Here is a 21,401-nt window from a genome sequence, read left to right as displayed (position 1 = left end):
CACTACATGTGGTCTTTCAGACAATATATTTTATTTTATATTTGTGTGTGTGTGTGTGTATGAGCATGCCTATATGCACAATTTATTTCATAGTATGCTATAATAATCCACAATTGCATTTTTATTTCAGTGTTGAACAACACCAGAAATACACTGAATCTTTGAATACTTTTGCCATTGACTTCAATGGAGCCAGGATTTCACTGCAACTTGGTTCTGCGATTGCTTTGTGGAGTGTCTACTGTTCAGGATTTCCTAATGAAGTTTGCCATTAAAACTCTGCCCAGGAATGCTTCATTTTGTACATACTGTTGCTTTTATTTATATTTATTTAAGAAATACAGAACCAAGAAGGCTTGAATCCATCAGAGGTCTTGACCTGCTTCAGACATTTGATTCGGGTAACTATAAAACTAAACCAAGCCAAATTAACTTCAGTAGAAAAGTGTCTGGAGGAAATCCAGCTCTCATGAAATAAAGAATACTGTATGCTTTGCCTCCGATTTTACTCAACAAGTAAAATTGGTTTTACTGGGTCAGTAAACTCAGGTGGTAACAGATATCTGTTACTGTTTAGTTTTCCTGTGATCTGGGGCAATACAGAAGTAACAGCAAAGGATATTGTAATATCTAAAACACTGTTACCTTTAAGGATTAAATGGAATACTGGCATTTATCTATTGTTATTGCTTGTGTTTTTAGTGCCGTGTGTGAACAAAAACCAGAACTCCTGTTTTCCACTAGGAAGGTTAATCTGAATTTGACAAACTTACATAGACATCCAAGATCTCATCTGTCGGACCGTCTGCTAAAAAGGACTCCCCTGCAGTGCTTGAGATTTCATTTGGGCGTTTATATGTGAATGTAGTCCCTCCTCCTTCATATCTCCCGGGTCGATCAATTGCCCAGTTTCCATTGATGATGGACCGTCCTGATCGACTCCGCAATGCTGTCAGGGGGGAGAAAAAAACACATACACACAAATGCTGATCACCAGAAATCACCTTTACATACTAGCTCTCAGGCTGTTAAAAGTGTACACAAACAAATTCATGTAACTGGATTATGCTGTTGTATGTTCTCTGACTTCATGGAATCAGGCAATATTGCTGGGACAAAAAATATTACAGATTATATCAATACTTGTGCAAAAAAAAAAAAACCAGCCTAAAAAACCTGACTCGTATTTGAATATGTGAATTTTATTCTGCAGGAAGAGAAAAATACAAAGCTACAATAGAAAACTCATTTTTCATGGAATATCATGTTGTGATTTTGTTTCAGCCAGCCAGACGGGTACATTGAATACACATGGATAACGGGGAAGTGGTTTCCTGAACTTCCTCCACATCCACGTGAATCTTTATTTAGTGGTTTGGACACAGTAAAGCACTGAAGTGGATACAGATTATCACAACAACTACACTATGTAGAACTACCACCACCCCTACAATTTATGAACCAGAAAATACCTTGGTTCGCCAAATATTCCAATTATTCTTAATGCAGCCTTTGGCAAATCTTTAATTTTCCTTTACAGAATACACATTTTGCCAAACATCTGCAAAATTCTGTTCTATAGAACTGCTTGGGGTGACAAGTATCTGCAAACACCATTGTTCCCTATCCATAAGGGAGGATAATACTACTAATTCATTTTTTCTGCCTAGTCTATTTAGATTGTAAGCTCTTTGGGGCAGAACCTACCTCTTATGTATGCTCAACACCTAGTACAATCATTTTATTGCTATGACTTGTGCCTAAAGGCCCAAACAAAACTGGAGTCTCATTGTGCTAGGCATAGTACATATACATAGAAAAGAGACAATCTCTACCCCAAAGAGTCCACCCTGAGTCTACTATAGTTTAAAACTATAGTTTAGTTTATACTATAGTTTATAGTTTACCATTTAGGGAGATATATGAAATAGAACAATAAGATCCTATTGCATCCTTGAGTGAAAAAATTGAACTACCTTTATACCTTACTGGGTTCTAAAGTAACTGTATAAACCCAAAAAGAAAAGGAGGACTTGTGGCACCAAGTCCTCCTTTTCTTTTTGCGAATACAGACTAACACGGCTGTTACTCTGAAACCTGTATAAACCCAAGAAAGGGACCTGGGCATCACAGTACACAGCTCAATGACAACCTCTGCTCAAATGCAAAGCTGCAAGAATTCATAGACCTTCCTCTGAAGCATTTGGTTTTGGCCACTGTTGCAGACAGGGTACTGGACTTGATGGACCCTGGTCTGATCTAGTATAGCATTACATCAACGGCCACACTGGAGGAATACATTTACTCCCAGACTAGGGAAGCCCTGAGTAGAACACCAAGGAGCCAGAGCGGGTAGGGCACTTTCCGCAGCTGGTTCTCACAAGGTTAAACAGCAAGGCCCAAATTCTGGATCTCTCTCTTTTCCCATGAAGTGATTGCTGCTGACTCATTTGGCTTTGGGGAAATAGAACAAGTATAAACTTGTTGGTGAAACCTACTTCTAGGAGAAGTCTCCATGCTGGGAACATATAAGAAATTATTGTTTTAACTGAATTATGTAAAGAGTACTCGTATACTATGGTTATATATAGTGAATTAATAATAATAGTCACTTATTTATTATTAAGAAACAATGGTAACCTTGAACTACCAGTTTTCAAATCTAAATCAAATGGAAGTTGCGGTATGTTAGTGACATCAGGTCAGTTTGAAATGGTCTGCACCATACATTGACAAATATAAAAGATGAGAGGCAAAACTAACTTTATCTGTATTGCTTCTCATATCAGAAAGAGGTCTCTTTCCTAGATGGGGTTGGAATTATAGGCAGAATAAAATGAATAAATCCATATTGTTGGTTCTCAGTATTCAGTGTTATCAAATGGAAGAGTATAAGTATTCTGAACACCACAAACAAGTGGGTATTCCAGTTGGACAGGACTTAGTAACCCTTTCAGTAACAAACAGACACAGTGCCCATACCAGAGATGCTATTGGCTCAGGAAATTGGCAAACACATTCATCAAATACATTTAAACAATTGATATGTGAGGAATTCATGAGCGATCGGCACAAGGATATTCTTCAAGCATAGTACACACCATTCATTGTGCTTTATTTAAGATCATGTAAGAAAACATTTTAATGGAAACAAATCTGTTTACCTTTAAAAAGAAATTAATAGCTACTGTGACAAAGCTCTGTCCTTGCCTCCGTGGGTCCCGCATTTCCTGGCGGATTTCGCTAGCCTCAGAGGCCCACTGTGACCCTCCACGTAACCCTTCTCTCTCTGGAGAAAAGGGTCACCGTCTACTGAGCCATTTTCATCATAAGCCAGCGAGGGAGGTGAGGAGAAGTTATCCTTCCTTGCACAGTCTCTGTTGTCTCCCAGTCTCAGTGATTAATCAGGGGGAAAAGGGCAGCGGGGGGGGGGAAGCCCGGGCCCATCCTCTACTCCGGGCTCCAGCCAGGGACCCTAACAGTATCAGCTCTGGTAGCTGACCTTTTAGAAACATGACATGTACAATTCCCTGGGCTACTTCCCCCCCACAGCAGCCCTCACTTCCTCAAGCTCCACTTCACCCTTACCTCAGGGCCTCCTTCCTTGTGCCTGATATGGTGTGTACTACTCAGTTTCTCCAACAGCGCAACTTCCTCCCACAGCTCCTGACTAACTGGGAGGCTTTTAACTAGTTTCAGCCAACCCCTGATTGGCTTCTGGTGTCCCAATCAACCTAGCATTCTCCCTGCCTTCTGGAAAGTTCTTAATTGGCCCCAGGTGTCTTAATTGACCTGGAGCAGCTGTCATTTCACTTATCCTGGTACCAGAGATTTGTTTAGCCTGGAGCTAATATATCTATCTCCCACTGCTTTTCTATAGCCATCTGGCCTTGCCCTGTCACACTACACAATACAGGTTTCAAACTATACAAACTGCAATGTGGGTGTTAGATATCAGCCTACTAGGTTTCTTCCACTGTAAGCAGTGAATTTTATATATTTGTTTAATAAAATATAACTTTATGACAATGTGATATAGCAAATATAAAAACATTGATAGAAGTGCCTAGCTAAGGCCAGATTATACCTACATGCGAGAGAAGGCGTAAAGAAACCTCCACTTTTGCAGGCCATGTAACGGTCAACCATCATTGTAATCCCTGCTCTCAACGGAAGATAAAGACTGCTCTGTTACTGTTCTTTTAGACAACTTATCCTCCGCAAGGGGCTGGGATTGGCAAGTACTCCGCTGTCATGCACAGAACCCAATGTTTACTTTAAGTTTGCAAAGACTAATAAGCTGCACCCCAGTAAAGGATGTGGTAGTAGGCATGCACCCCCCTGCATCTGAGAACTCCTGGAGGCATTCTTTCTCCTGGTTCTCCCCCTGGGGTGGCGTAGCTCTTTACTGCTCCCAACACAGCACTATGCTCAAGGGTACAAGCAATAACTTAGAATACGTGTTATCCAGCAAAAACATCCCTCACTGTTTATGGCCCAGATCCCACTCACATTGAGGTTCTCGGCCCAACTAGTGACGATGACGGTGCAGGATCAGGCCCCACAATAGTATATTATTTTTTATTGTAATTTTATCATTTTATTGTAATGTAAGCTACATATTTCCTCTTGAGAAGTATTTTAAGTCCATTTGTTTCCTGGATCTCTTATTTTCTGACATACCTGTTATTAAATAAAGAATTTCTGTACCTACGGATGTTGGCTGAACCAAATAATATATTTCACATAATTTTTTTTTTTTAGTTTAGCCATACAAGTATATTCTCTTTCCTCACATATTTCTGGGAGGCAAAGTTCAGGTTCACAAACTATTAAATATGGATTATTACAAAATGCTGACAAAAAGAAAATGACTATAAGCAACATGCTATTTACAGCTGTTACATTTTAATTCAAACACCTGAAGTACAGGGCTGCTTTGCAAACTGTATTGATCCTGAGGTTGCATCATTTTTAATATGCAACACTTCTAATAAAGGTTTAAGTTTATGATCTGAATATTTTTCCTATACAGTTACTTTTAAAAAAAATAATCTGCACATCAAGAGCTCGGAAATGAAAAAAGTGCTGGCAAAGATTAAATTATTGTTAATAATATAGCTGTAGAAAGATGGCTGTCTGGAAACCAACCAAATGTGCCTCCTACTGTGTTTTGATTACCTTGTATCTATCACCTCTACTGCCCTCCATCTAGAAATGTTATGGTGCTAATATTTTTAGCCAAAGTATGAAAGAGTATAAAGAGCATTAGCAGATTCCTCAGTAAGGCACAGTCTACTGATGATTTCATCTGCCCTATTTGTCAGCTTCTTAAATACCACTGCATAGTTTATAATACCCTTCAATAACACTTTGCATCGATTGTACCGTCTCAGACTTCAAATTCTCATCAACACTTTTGTTTGGGCTAGGAATCAATGGGGGAAAGCTCAATGTGATATAAAATCGAAACTGAACTTCAGGTATCTTAAAAAACATTCATTTTTCCAAGTTCAGCTTTGAAAACTTCTTTCAATGACAATGTTTCAGAGCTCTTGTCCTGATGCTTGCAGATTCTATTCTGCTTCTCCTGCCTCTGATACCGAGAAGAATAGGAAACAATTTAAAATAAATAATGTAGCACTAAAGAGTAAAGTTCTGTAAATAACATGCTCATGCCCATTGATTTCCATGATTTTTTTTAAAGACATGGGTTGTCTTCTGGCTTCTGTGCCTTTAGGGCTTACCCAGTTCACATTTTCAGGCTTTTCTCCACAACCATAAGGGGTAGAAACTTACTTAAAAAAAATCACAGCTAAGAATCCCAAATAGTCAATGGCCTCCAGGAGCTGGTGCTTTAAACCACCAACTTCACAAACAAAAATTGCAAAAGTTGACAAGACTGAAAATACAGTAAAACAGAACTATAAAAAGAGTATTGGCAAGAGAATGCCCTTTTATTTCCCTGGTCTCAGTCACATGACATACTTTGAAACAGACACAGACAAAAGATATAAGCTGTGATTGCTGCAAGCCTGTTCCCCAGAGCTGGTGAAGTATCAACTTCTCTGTGCTGGTTTACCTATGTTTATTAAACTGTTTAAGCTGAGTAATCTAATGTTAATCAATAATCAAAACTAAACCCTAACACCACGTTGTCTATGTCTAGAGTATCATGAAGAATACACATGCCGAGTTATTACATAATGTCAGCAAACAGCGTAACATATAGGTGATACAAAACATTATGGTATAACAATCATTGACAGGAAAAGCACATTGAAACAGAAGATATTAATGCACTTGCTAGTATAGAGGGAATATATTAAACAATGGATCACAAGAACAATATTGTGGGATAGCATCACATGCTATCAGACAGACACACATCAAATCAGAAGAGAAAAAATGCTTTGCTGTGCATTTTGAAGAGGAATAAATCTTTAGAATAAGCATATGAAATCTTGTAAATCCTATTGAAATGTCAATAGTAAAGATGCCAAATGGTTTTCAAGGGAGACATAATTCCATGCATTGGATTATCCACAGGGGGACACTTATTGTGAAGTTTAGGGACATAACATACTTGTGTAGTTTGGAGATGGAGTGGGTGGATAGCAGAGGACTCGTATAGCATGTGTAAGCTTGGCAGGATTAGATTTTTACTGGTAAATGTCAATAAACATCTATTCCACTGTACACACACAGCCTGATGAAAAAATATTTCCATTGATAGTAATCAAAACATACAGATAGCAAAGTAGGAAAAATGCTGCTTAAGAATTTAAGAGTTTGATTTTGACATATGATGTTAACAGTCAACAGTTATAAAGCTTTAACTTTTTGAATCTCACCATCTACTGTCATTAAATAATTATTTCCTCCCCATAATTCCATACAAGTGTGAAAAATTTAAATCAATTAAAATTGAAAAGATGCTTAAAAATAAACCAATATCCATCAAAATTACAAAGAATTAAAAATCCATTTCTGCTTAGCCTAAGCATAAAGCAATGCCAGGTTCTTTTCCTGTTTGGTGCCAATTGTAACCAATTAAGTTTGTGAAACATTTAATGGTGAGTCTTATAAATCCTGCCTGGTAATGTAACTCTGGCTAATTCTTTCTTTTTTTTAATTAAAATTCTTGATATGTTTTATTCTGTAGGGAAAAAGAGGTAAGGTTAATTACTTGTTAACTTATTACGTTAAAAAAATCCATGTGCTGCAAGACACGGCAGATGTTCCAGGCAGTTTGCCATATCTAAGGACAGAAAGGGCTCTAAAATTCATACCTATGAAAAAAATTAGCTACCCACACATTAGCTCCTGCAGTCTTCATATAATTCTAACTCCCACTGAAATTACTGGGAGTTTTGACTGAGACCTCTCTCTCTATATTTATGTAAAGAGGAACAGTATCAGATTGGCATGGCAAAGGTTTTGATTGTGCAGGTGCTCAGGGTAAGCATGGAGGTAGGACTCATTTGCCAACACTTACAAAAAATTTGCGATAATCAAAACAATAAAAGCAATTTAAAAATGCAGTTATAACCTTGCACTTCTTGGCTTCATGATGCAGCCATGGCATCTGGGCATCCCTGTATAGTTGCACAAATGTACATCTATAGCAGTGGCTTTCAACCCTCGGCCCAATCAGCATTCAGCTGCGGCCCATGTCACATCCTCAGGGCCATAATGGTAGTATTGCGACTCACAATGGTAAATAGGTTGAGAACCACTGATCTAAAGGGTTTGATTTGCAAGAGTCCTGAGCAGCTACAGCTTTAATTGTGGACAATTTCTCCCCCAGGTCAGATTGGCTGAGACCCTGAGGTTTTTTTTGCCTTCCTCTGCAGCATGGGTCATGGGTCATTTTCAGGTTTAAACTAGTGTAAATGGTGAATTCTTTGTATCTTGAAGTCTTTAAACCCTGAATTGATGACTTCAATAACTCAGCCAGAGGTCAGAGGTCTATTTGAGGACTGGGTGAGGATCTGTGGCCTGCAATGTGCAGGAGGTCGGTCTAGAAGATCACGATGGTCCCCTCTGACCTTATGAGGAAGGGAACAGCATAACCAGAGTGTGCTTTGGAGTTCAGAGAACCCTGATGATTTCCAGATCCATAGAGTGATTTGGGATTCTTTTCCAATACTACCTTATAAAACCTTTTTTTTTTCCTAACTAGTTTACATTCGAAAACTTGAACAGGTGAAAAAAATTGTATACTGGCTGGTTATCTACCTTAAACCATTCATCCATCCCTATGGTATGTAGGCTCTGTATTAATAAAAAGAGTCATACAAAAATATTCTTCCCATAAACCTCTCAAAATCTGGCAGTAACATTGATAGAGTAATGTAGCTTATCTATTTCATATTATAAGGGCCTTATGGACTGAGGGAACAATGTCCTAAGTCCTACTTAATTGCTTCAAAACCACAAAAAATCTTCACCAGATGGACACAATTTGATTACCCTTATATTAAAATGGATATAAAGTATGAGAATAACTCAAACATTTTGTTTGGTCCTGCCCCAAAGAGAGAGCTGTAGGGAAAGAACACAGGAAGATACAGGAAAACAAACAAACAACAGTGCCATCTTCACTGTGATTTCTTAAGAGGGATACTCCAGCTTGACTAGGACCTTCACTGACACCCTGTTGCTTGCTGACTAACCGTATAAAATCATAAAATGAAGGAATACTTCCTTTCTTTGGGGAGTAGACTGGGGGACTTATATTTGACCGGAGTTGGAAATACAGGGTGAAACCCCAGCCACATTGAAGTGAATGGCAAACATACCACTGACTTCAATGTGGTCATGATTTCACTCAAGAAATGCAACATTTATCACAGGAAAGATGCACCATAGGCTAAATTCATGGGTGGATAGCACATGGTGCAACAGCAAAAGGAGGAGCCAGTACATGCATGCATAAGGGACTTGTTAGACTGAAAAGGGCATGGCTTCAAGAAAAGAGAACCTAGTTAGAGCAAGATCATCTGGGGAACAGTTAGAGCTGGTGTCAGAGCTTATTAAGATGAAGGGAAGCAAATTTAAAGTCAAGTCTGCCAGGGAGAACCAAGAGCTGCATAGCACTCTTTCGTGGTGGCAGAGAGCAAGCAAACTTGGCATGACCCAGTCAGTTACCACATCATTAAAAAAAAAGAGCAGGTATTTTTAATGGGCAGCAAGTGCTGCTGATTGATATAGCACCATGTATTAAATTAAAAATGTGTGTTATCAATATAGAACATAGCAGTGGTGAATTTTTGTGATAGTACTAAATGAGCACACAGCACATTTTCAGAATATTTACCATTAATCACACAGACCTGATCATATTAGGTCTGCCAATGGCACACAGACTCACATTGTACTACACTGTTCTATGCCGACACACACACACAATCAGAATATCATTCGGCAACAAATTGCAGTTTAAACTCCAGTTTACACAGTGGAGCTTCACAGTATAGCATCTCTGGTGTAAATTTAGATTTCTCCTGACTTCCGTTGATTACTTGCACTGCTTAAGTGGCATAATTTGTTAATTACTCATATTCATACCATAAGTGAAACAATTTTGCACTATGACATCACATTGATAATATATTTTTGGTATTTATATTAAATAAAAGTAAAGTTTAAAATGCATTTTCTTCTGCCATTTAAAATATCGTTTTGGCAAAAACTGTTTTGTTTGATATCACACAGCACTTCTTCAGAGACAGCTGTCCAGAGAACAGTTGCAGCAGATAATGCAACTACTGCTGAATAAGCTCTGTGATGAAAGAGGTGAGAAAGACACAGTTTCCTCTTTACCAGTCATTTTCATACTGGTATACATTTTCAACAGTATGAAAACTGGTTTGTAGTAGGGTTGTTAGAGGTAAATCTGCTAAAATTTATAAATTTGATGATTAAATATCTTATAATGGTATAAAGTTTAAAATGCATTTTCTTCTGCCATTTAAAATATCGTTTTGGCAAAAACTGTTTTGTTTGATATCACACAGCACTTCTTCAGAGACAGCTGTCCAGAGAACAGTTGCAGCAGATAATGCAACTACTGCTGAATAAGCTCTGTGATGAAAGAGGTGAGAAAGACACAGTTTCCTCTTTACCAGTCATTTTCATACTGGTATACATTTTCAACAGTATGAAAACTGGTTTGTAGTAGGGTTGTTAGAGGTAAATCTGCTAAAATTTATAAATTTGATGATTAAATATCTTATAATGGTATAACTGATAAAATAAGGATCTGATATGATGGCATCCCATGTAAGGGAACAAAATTAGTCTGATGATAAATGCTATGTGTAAGGGGACTGTTGCCCCCTTACTAACATTCAGTGGGGGTGTTTTAGTTGCTAGCTCCCAGTACTAAAAAGGGGAAAGGGTCGATGGGGAATCAGGACCCTGAGACTGACAGCCCCCAGGAACAATGGGAAGAGGCCAAGGCTCCAGGTCAGCCTGAATGACAGGGCAGGCAGGCTAATCAGGGAGTCAGGAGGCCAGGGAGGTCCCGTCCTCCGTGTGAGCTGGATTTGCCTGGGTCAGACAGAGTGAGGCCGAGCTAAGGAGAAAGCAGGGGTCCAAGCTGAGCTGGGGAGCAGAGCTGTGCCAGATCCAGAGAGAGCAGACCCTGTCCTGGGAGCAGAGCTGCAGCCTCAAAGCCAGAGGCATAGCCCAGAGAGAGCAGACTTGCCCTGGGAGCAAAGCTGCAGCAACCAGAGCCAGAGGGGCCAGAAAAGCAGCCCACGAAGCAGGTCAGTGCTGGGAGCAGAGTCACAGAAGCAGCCTGCAGAGCAGACCTGTCCTGGGAGCAGAGCTGCAGCAACCAGAGCCAGAGGGGCCAAAGAAACAGCCCAGAGAGCTGGAGGCAGAGCAGCAGCAGTAGTGCAGAGACACAGTGGTGCAGCTGGGGCTGGAGCAGTCTAGAGCTGGGTGTGGTGAGCAGCTGGGGAGACCGAGGGGGACCCTGGGCAGCAGGCCCAGCACAGGGAGACGCCTCAGCCAAGAGGCTCTGCAGGCCAGGCTTGGATCGTAACCCTGACAGGGTGGGGGCAACATTGGGAAGAAGGGTCCTACCACTTAGAGCCTGAGAGCGTGTGGCCACCACCAGAGCAAGTGTCCAACCCACAGCACCCCTGCAGCAAAGCCAGGGCCTGAGAAGAAGGGCTGGGACTTAAATGGAACAGACTGTGAACTGCCCTGACGTTCCAGAGACACTGTTTGTGATGTTCCCTGCCACAGAGCGGGTTGATGTGTTTCCTTTAACCTTTCCCATTTTTCCTTATTCTTTTTAAAATTAATTGTTGATTAAATAACTTGCATTTGGTTTAACTTGTATGTAATCGTCAGTGGGTCAGAGAAGTGTCCAGTGCAGAGAGAGTACCCCGGAGTGGGGACACCCTAGCCCCTATCCTAGGTGACCAGAGCAGGGTTGGGGGTCGAGCGCCCCAGAAAGGGCAGGGAGGTCACTGGATAAAGGAGGTGGGAGCGAGGACTCAGATCCTTTCGCTAGCCCACTTCACCGGGGTAGTGCAGAAGCCACGAAAGTTCCCCGCAATAGCAGGACTATTCCCCTGTTTACATATGCATAATTTGGCATTGGAAAAATTAAATGAAACTTACTTGGCTTGTAAGTTCTAACAGTGCAGTTTAGTGTGTATCAGACCATCTGCTAATTTGAATAGTGAAGGTTAACAGCTCACACATTGACCAGAGTTATGCAGTATAACTTTTTAAGCCAGTGGTAACTTCTTAATGTCTGTGGACTATAGAAACTCTCCCCATCACTCTCCCCATTAAAACCTTTCAGGACAACAAACTGTTTAGTATTCAGACGTTACAAAATGTAGCGTGCCTTCCAGTCTGCAGGGCTAAATACTCACTAACAGTGTGGGATAAATAATCTATTACAAGTCATTAAATAACATGGCAAGGTGGGTACCGTCTAAAAACAACATGTGACACAGTACTTGGCAGCTAAGAGAGGGGGAAAAACCAACATTTCAGGTGGATAAAGTGGCAAGCAGCCAAATGCTAAGTGCTTCAAGTATCTAAAAAGCCTTTTCAATTTAATAAAATGAGCGTATAAGTGGAGGTATCACAAATGGATTGTCATGAAATAACTCTTTTCTGTGTTAGAAATGTGGTTGTTACTAGAACCAATTGTTCAGTGTTATAGTTAGAGAAATGGGTGATTTCTTATGAAATACACAATTCCTCTTATGACTTGAATTAATTATTATTAGCCTTTGAAAATAAAATATTCAGGGATAAAACCTGCTCCTATTGAGGTCAATGGCAAACCTCCCACTGAATTAGATGCGAATAGCTTCTTACCCTAACACAAGAGTTAATCACAAAATGGAGAGTCTTCTAATCAGTAAGGATCAACTTATCCTTAAGAACCTGATCCTATAAAACACTGGTTCCAATGGTAGTGGAGTGCTAGCAACTCTCATGAGATGTTTAGCCGCTCACAGGATTGGGCCCTAAATCAGGATTCTGCTATATATGTTGAATTTGAACACAACATCCCTTCAGGTCCTAGGCTTCATCTCCTCCTGTGCATTAGCACTATGAGGTCCCAGTCCATGACTAGGGCTCCTAGTCTGCAGGCTTTGATGGCGAAGCCTCCTTAACACAATTTTCCAAAGACCATAGGGTAATATAAATAAAAAAAATAAGAACAAAAAGGGGGGTGTATTTTCAAAGGCAAAAATGGGAATTAAGTCCCCAACTATTAGGCTTTGAAAATCCTAGCCTGAGACAACCTGTTGCTGAATTTTCAAAACTTTTTAGCATTTTCAAAGCTATTATTATTTATCTTATAGTAGGGTCCAAAGCACTCAGATTAGGATCAGAGCTCTATTTTGCTAGGTACTACAAACCCCCTGCCCCAAAGAACTTGCCCTCTAATATATGTATAAACTTTAAAAAAAACAAAACAAGACACATGTACACTTCTGCACTTCCTGGTTTCAGCCAGGAGCAGAAGCAGACACACCAAACAAACCCCAAACACCTTTAAATATGGTGTTTACAGCTAGGCTAAAACAGAGAGTGAACCTGATCTTGTGAGATTTCCAGCCAATGTTCCAAAGCCTAGAGACCAGATCCCTTCATATATGCATCCAAAACTTCAGAAACCTTTTCAGACTTGAATCACTGAACCTTCTCAAATTTCAGCTCAGTCCTCCCACATATTTCCCCAAACAGCATCCTATAGTTCACCTCCTGAGAGATCTTCATGATCTTCCTGTCTATTGAGAACTTAACAATATGCCCTTTAAAAATCTTACAAAGAATCTCTCTCCTAGACATCAAGATTCTCCCATGACTTGGCCTCCTGCATGTTTCCTAGCCACATTGCTTCTTGTTTTCCAGGAACAGATTGTTTATAACGATCATGACATTAACTTGTAAATTCCATTTCTAGGTCTATAGTTTCATTATTAACGCGGGTGATCATAAATTAATATTTCTGAAAGACGCAGTAGGCAATAAAGGTTCTATAAACATAGCACAAATAGAAATAAATATTTATGGTTTATAAAACAACAATCGTATGAACATCAGTGGGACTATTTCTTTTCATGGAAAGATTAACCATTTATTTGTTTTTCTTTTTTAATTAAAATACTACATAGTGAAGCATAGTACCACAGATATGTGCAGATTGGGAATAATTTTGTAAACCATAAAATAATTAAGTATCAGAAAAATACATTATTTCTAGTTTACTATTCTGTATACTGGTGATTCTACAGTGGAAAGTGAACTACGAACCTTGAATCAGAACAATAAAATTGCAATGTGAGAATTAACCAAAAAATGTTGAAGTCAGTGGGAGTCTTTTCATTATCTTCAGTGGGCTTTGGATCAGGCCTTATGTTTGTTTGTTTTCAGATGTTGCTATTTCAAGAAACAAGTTGATCAACACTCTGTGTTGGGTGGGGGGTTTTGGGGTTTCCCAAGTGGAAAGAATAAATTTGTGTGTGTTCCTGGCTCGCTGGAGAACTGCATTTTCCCCTGAAGGTGCCCTGCAAACACCTGTCTCTGGCTTATGTTATCTCATTAAAAAGAGTTTCAAATGTTCCTTATTTCACTTTCACCAGTGAGGTACTTCAGTTAATTGTATACACCAGATTAATAGTTTGAAAGTGTTTTTTTTAATCTCTTACACAAATTAAAGTAAAAAGAAAGACATCAACATGTACCACAAGAAAACTACCATGACAAGTATTCAGTAGGTTCTTTCATTTTGTGAAAAATGCAGGAGAGGTGAAACAATAAAATGTGGACATAAAATGAATGCATTGCTAAATCAGGCTCCCTTCATTATCCGAATATCAGCTCTTGATGGTTCTGCTATCTCTTTGTCAGAATGTAATAAAATGAATACATCTTTTGTTGGTAAGTGAATTTAGTGTTGATGAAAGATGCTGGATTAACAGTTGTTGAGATAGTAGCAGCAAAGCATATATGATCTATGTAGTGCATGGGGTCACGAAAACACAGTCATCTCACCACCAACTACTGTATAATTAATAGGAATGCTGGTCAGAAAAAGCAGTCCAGGGGAGCTGGATGGTGCCCCATCATTCTTACTTTGAACAGAGAATGGTAAAGCCCAGGGTGACTTTCCCTGGAAACTGAATTCCTCTGTTCTCCGAGAGAACAAATGCACCAAAATTAGAAGCCAGCACTTCATACATTACTCCAATAACATGCCTCACCCCTGATGCAGAGGGACTACCTCTCAAGGTGGGAGGATAATTTGATCCCTATGTTTGTTTATTCCTTAGCCTTTCCACTGAGACTGATAACTAAAAAGCCAATTAATGTCATTTCAAATGCTCTTTATAATATATGGACAGCTACCCACTAAGAACTGGACTGGTACTACCACCTCATTTCATTTATGCAATTTTATGGCAGCAGATTGTACTACTGATTTTGGGTAACGACCAATTTGAGGTGGATATTAGAACCAGTGACACAGAATTGAAAGTCACTACATTCCAGGATGACTCTATGAAACTCCTAAGCTAGACACCCCCTTAAATGAAAGGGGCTATGTTTTGATGAAATCACTTTCTCATAAAGGATATTGCTTTATCTTCTTTCGCCAATGAGTAATGATGCAGGCAATTAGAAAAAAATATCCTAACAGTTGCTCGTTATGCTGTATACAATATTATTTAACCATTAAGAAGAGCTAAGTAAAACATTTGGTACATTTTTAAATTGCATGCTTCAACTTACAGGGTTCTAATAACTTCTGAATTCATTTAAATTAAGCTTTTTATTAGATAAGGAATTAAAATGCAATACATGGGCAATTTATTGGGCACGTCTTCAAGCAGGAATGTTTTCTAATTAGATGATCAAGAGCAATAATTTTGCATTTTCTTGTGCAGTGAATCTACTAAACTCTGCAAAAAGTTAAAAGTGAATGGAAATTGCTGTGTTCTTAACTGATGGTGACAGACGTTTATAGAAGCCGGTTTCCCTCTTTCTTTCGTTATCATCAGGCCTGTCTTTTCCCACTACAGTATATCATTTTGTCTCTATCTTTACAGGACACCATGTGTCCTTTTTGAAGTACGTGTTTTTATTCAAAATGTTCATCAATAAAGCTGTCACCAAAAAGGCAGGAAGGCAGGCACCAGGTCAGTATAGGATCGCAAAGTGATAAATCAAAGAGACCTCTGCTTCTCATTAGGAAGAATTAGACAGAGAGTGAGTGGCATGAAATGCTTTCCCTCCAGTTTGCCCAGAGAATCTGCTTTAGCAGGTTCAACCCTTCCCTGGTAAAGCAATCCGGAAGGGACTATACATGGGATTTATGTCCTGCCATTTGGGGTATTTTTTACGGGTGTTTCAGAGCAAGGGCACATATATATCATGGACTGATACAGTTCCCAATGAATAAGGTACAGCGTTTTTTTTAACAATATGTGACCAACAATGTTTGCACCAATTTGAAAGACAGAAACTTTAATATTCAGAGTCTCTTTGAATGGGACTTCACCACTACTCAAAAAATTAATTGCATTGGTAGCTAGACAATTATGCTAAAGAGAATTAATCTTAAATCCAGAATCCATATTATAGAGTAGTCAAGTAAGAGGCAACAATTTCTATGAATCATTCTGGACTTGCCAGACTTCTCTACAAGTAAAATTGATGGTTTAAATCAATAGACTGCTAATTTTACAAATGTCTCTTCTACTGTCTTGAATAATCCAACATGAAATGTTCCATTTTATCAAATTAAAATGAAGGCATTTTTTCTTTTTTCTTTAAATCCTGTCTTATTTATGTTCTGGATTTTGTACTACTTGTTGGCTACCTTTTTACAGATTCATTTTTGACAATGTTAGACTCATGACTTTGTTGCTGTTAAAAACGGATGATGAATTTTACTGATTTTCCTTATAGGATATTAATGGTAAAGAAGACCACTGCTTAACACAGACTGTTCCCATCACTTATTATAATTTTTCATACAGTATTATTCAGTCAACGTCTTTAGTTCAATACTTTGTATTGCAGATTTGAAAAAACAATTACCTACCTGTAAATGTTGTTCTTTGAAATGTGATGCAGACGTGTATTCTATATGGGTGTGCATGCTCCACACACCAGAGCCGGAGAACTTCATCTAGCAGTACCCATAAGGGCAGCGCTCATGCCTAGTGGCTGTAGCCCCTCCCCATGCTGTATAAGGGCAGCACCATCCTGGCCCCCTCAGTTCCTTCACATTGTCAGAAGTGCAGACTCCAATGCGGTGGGGACAGAGGGCAGGTCATGGACTACACATCTGCATCACATCTCAAAGAGCAAGTTATAGGTAGTAACCATTTCTCTTCCTCATCTAACCATGCAGCATCCATGCTGTGATATGCAGGGAGCAGAGTGCTGGGTCTAAACGTGACCCTGATGCTGAGTCAGGAGACTGGGGTGAAGAGGAAGGGATATGGGAGGTCTGACTGATACTGTGAAGAGGTTGGAAAATCAACATTGTCGCAACCACACTGGAGCAATGAGAATGAGCTTGGTATGGTCCAATTGCAGTTTAAGAATGAACTGCAGGATTATCAGAATTGGCGGAAAGGCACACAGGAGTGCTGATTCCCAGCTGAGGTGAAAAGTGTTGGTCAAGGAGCCTGGACTGAGATCCCCTCGAGAGCAGAACAGACAACATTTCTCGCTTTCTCTCGTGGCAAACAAGTCAATTTTTGGGATGCCCAAAACTACAAAGATGGACCACAGGACGCTGGCTTCAGAGACCAATAGTAATTGAAAAAGAAAGTCCTGCTCAGGTGATCCACCAGGTGATTGTGGACCTCAGGCAAGTGAATGGCCCTGCGGGAAATGTTTTCCCTAATGCAAAACTGTCTGAATTTGACTGCCTTCTGACAAAGCATGTTGGAGTGTGATTCCCCGTCTATACAAATAATACATCATGGTGGGTATTGTTGGTGGGTATGAGAACCACTGTGATCTTAAAAGGTGTGACAAGCCTTGTAGATAACACAAAGCTCCAGGACATGAACATGTAGAGAAGTTTCCTGTTCCAACCGCAGGCCTTGAGCCTTCAGTGAATCGAGGCAAAGTTCTCTGGCTCTGGTGCACCAGGCATCTACATAGAATACATAGAATCATAGGACTGGAAGGGACCTCAAGAGGTCATCTAGTCCAGTCCCCTGCACTCATGGCAGGACTAAGTATTATCTAGACCATTCCTGACAGGTATTTGTCTAACCTGCTCTTAAAAATCTCCAATGATGGCGATTCCACAACCTCGCTGGGCAGTTTATTTCAGTGCTTAACCACCCTGACAGTTAGGAATTTTTTCCTAATGTCCAACCTAAACCTCCTTTGCTGCAATTTAAGACCATTGCTTCTTGTCCTACCCTCAGAGGTTAAGAAGAACAATTATTCTCCCCCTCCTTGTAAGAACCTTTTATGTACTTGAAAACTGTTATGTCCCCTCTCAGTCTTCTCTTCTCCAGACTAAACAAACCCAATTTTTTAAATCTGCTCTCATAGGTCATGTTTTATAGACCTTTAATAATTTTTGTTGCTCTTCTCTGACCTTTCTACAATTTGTCCACATCTTTCCTGAAATGTGGCACCCAGAACTGGACACAGTACTCCAGTTGAGGTCTAATCAGTGCAGAGTGGAGCAGAAAAATTCCTTCTCGTGTCTTGCTTACAACATTCCTGCTAATACATCCCAGAATGATGTATTTACCATGGCTGCATTTACTTTAAGAAAAAATATTGTTTGTGTGTAACAGTCAGAAATGGTGACATTAAAAATAATATTTAAAAAATATAGGTCCAGATTACCCCCTTCCACGGAAATACTTGCAGCATGAGGCTGGCCAGGGGTTTGGGAGTGCGGGAGGGGAATCTTGATTCCTCCTTCTGTGCTGCTTACCTACCCTCCTTCCCCTTCTGGCTGCCATTGCCCGGCTCTGCTGCAGCTGCTCAATAACAGGGGGATACTGAGTGAGTACAAGTAGCTCGGGCTGTATTACCTCCAGCCAGATTTTCATGGGAAAGCCTGGGGATTCCATAGGAGATGGTGTTACACAATATGCCCTTTCTCGACCTTCCTGTATCGCAGTTCTGTTCCCCAAACACTGCAGAGCCTCAACTCCCCAATGGAGGGGATTTTCTGGGGCCCCAGAAAGTGGGGACAGTCCCCAAATGGAGTCTGCACACAGAGGACACCTCACCTGTACAGAGGGAATACACCAAGCCATATTTTCCATACCTGTATCAGTAATACCAGGTTAGAGTGCTAAAAGTGCAAGTGCCTTGAAAAGTTAATTTACTTTTCACTGTTTACCCTGTTTGCTTACTTTTTGCAATTCACTCTGCAGAGGTGATGAAAACAGATTAGTCAATTTTATTTTGGTTTCTAAACAGTTTCATTTTCTGAATCTTATGCATTCAGCAAATGCTAAATGCTTTGGATGCAGTCCCTTCAGAGCAAATATTTATAAAGCATAAACTGTCATAAAAACATTTCTATTAATACTAGTTTTGTAAGACCTCCTCCTTCACTTCCACCCCCTCCATTTAACCCAAATTTTGGCCCTAAACTGCTTTGCAATGACTGTTTAAATTTCTGAGATCCTCTAAGAACATGGAAGTTTTCTGTGCATCTTAAACATCTTTTTTGTGTGACTGTATAACAAAAAGGCTAAAACATAATTCCTAATAGGCTGGTTACTACTAAAAAAATGTTATGCTTTATTTATCAGGCAAATGCTGGAAATGAATGATCAGTCTAGTCTTGATTCTGTTTCAGAACCAAATTACGTGCAGAGATGTTTCAGTGATTGCAGCATTGTGTTCACAGAAGAGACAAATTATAATCCACTGTTCCAACCATTCACTGTCGAGAAGAGACATACAGTCTTGTAATTTTTTATTTCAGATTCATAAAATGCCATTTCTAAACAATAAACAAGTTCAAACTACCCTGCTAACAGAGATCTAAAATCCTATGAGAAAAAAACACAAATGTTATTGTTACTGACAATTCCTTTTATAACTGTCTGCAGATTCAGTAGGTATAGTTTAGCAATTAATAGACATCACAGTGCATTTCAAGCCTATATTTTGCATTTGTCCTTTTGTCTGCATAATTTAAGGTTTCACTGCTAGATCACATTCAAGTGCCGCACCTTTCTGCTGACTTTCGTACTTTCTCCAGCCTTTTGCTATTTCATAGAATAAACATAAAAATGGCTATACTGGATCAGACCAGTGGTTAATCTTGCCCAGTTTCCTGTCTTCCGGAAGTGGCCAGTATCAGATACTTCAGAGGGAATGAGCAGAACAGGGCAATTATCGAGTGATCCATCTCCGAAGTCCAGTCCTCACTTCAGGCAGTCAGAGGTTTAGGACATCCAGAACATGGGTTTGCATCCCTGACCATCTTGGCTAGTAGCCATTGATGGACCTATCCTCCAGGAACTTATCTAATTCTTCTTTGAACTCAGTTATACTTTTGGCCTTCACAATATCCCGGCAACAAGTTCCACAGGGTGACTGTCTGTTGTGTGAAGAAGAACTTCCTTGTTTGTTTGCAACCCATTGCTTGTTAATTTCATTGTGTGATTCCCAGTTCTTGTGTTAAGAGAAGAGATAAACAACACTTCCCTATTCACTTTCTCTACACCATTCATGATTTTATAGCCCTCTGTCATATTCCTCCTTAGCCATTCCTTTTCTAAACTAAACTGACCTAGCCTTTTCAATCTCTCCTCTTATGGAAGCAGCTCCATATCCCTAATCATTTTTGCTTCTCTTCTCTGTACCTTTTCCAATTTTGATATATCTTTCCTGAGATGGGGTGACCAGAAGTGTATGCAGTGTTCAAGTTATGGGCATACCTTGGATTTATATAGTGGCATTATGATATTTTCTGACTTGCTATCTATCTCTTTCCTAATGGTTCCTAACATTGTCAGCTTTTTGATTGCCACTGCACATTAAGCAGATGTTTTCAGATAACTATCAATGATGACTCTAAGATAATTTTCTTGAGTGTTAACAACTAATTTAGACCCCATCATTTTATATGTATAATTAGGATTTTTCCCTCCAATGTACATTACTTTGCACTTATCAACATTAAATTTCATCTGCCATTTTGTTGTCCCATAGCTGTTCCCTGGTTGCTAATCTCAGAACAACTGAAAGGGATCCCATTCCAGAATTTAGTGTTTCACATTGGCTATCTTTTTTAGATCCTCTATTATTGGAGGTCATAATGTTGGCAGGTACAGCTTGTTCTCTGGTATCTCAAATACTTGATGGCATCAAGAATCTAGAATCCAACTCTGAGAAGATATTACAATATTGCCAGGAGTATTTTGGGGGTGAATCTGCATCTACATTTCATAAAATTTCAGTGTCATGATTTCTTACACACATACTCAGGACTCATTTTGTTTTGCCTGGCTAGTAGAATCAAGAATGTAGAGGAACATTACAGACCTGATTTATATTTAAATTATCTCATGGGTTGGGGCTGGTTTTTTTTAATTTTAGAAGTATGTATTGCTGAGTGCCAATTCTAAATTAGGCTACACTTTCACTGTTGTTATTATTTATGTCTATTATGGTGCTGACCAAAGTTCCTTAGGCCTCACTATGCTATATTAGGTTCTGTTCACAGACATAAGAGGATGAAGTCCTGCCTCCAAAGATTCAGTTCTAGGATAAACAGATTAATGTATGTAAAGTCTCCACATAAGGCACTATTAGGAGTTAAAAGAAGCACTTACATAGTTTATTATTGCTTTCTTTCAGCTACTTTTATTATTTATTATCACAATTTTCTGATCTTC

At 39.4% G+C, this 21,401-nt stretch overlaps 1 protein-coding gene across 3 annotated transcripts in view; it reads right to left on the bottom strand.

The window, feature by feature from the left end:
* THSD4 (thrombospondin type 1 domain containing 4) overlaps positions 1-21,401 on the bottom strand; it is a 600,975-nt gene that overhangs the window by 71,195 nt on the left and 508,379 nt on the right. For all 3 annotated transcript variants that reach the window (XM_074966229.1, XM_074966230.1, XM_074966232.1), the window contains one exon: positions 774-949. In XM_074966229.1, coding sequence (XP_074822330.1) covers positions 774-949 — 176 coding nt within the window. The remainder of the gene's footprint in view (positions 1-773; positions 950-21,401) is intronic.

Source organism: Natator depressus, chromosome 10 (genome assembly GCF_965152275.1).
Source record: "Natator depressus isolate rNatDep1 chromosome 10, rNatDep2.hap1, whole genome shotgun sequence".
NCBI lineage: Eukaryota > Metazoa > Chordata > Testudines > Cheloniidae > Natator > Natator depressus.
The sequence above is the reverse complement of the archived record's forward strand: the minus strand, read 5'-3'. Positions and strand labels throughout refer to the sequence as shown.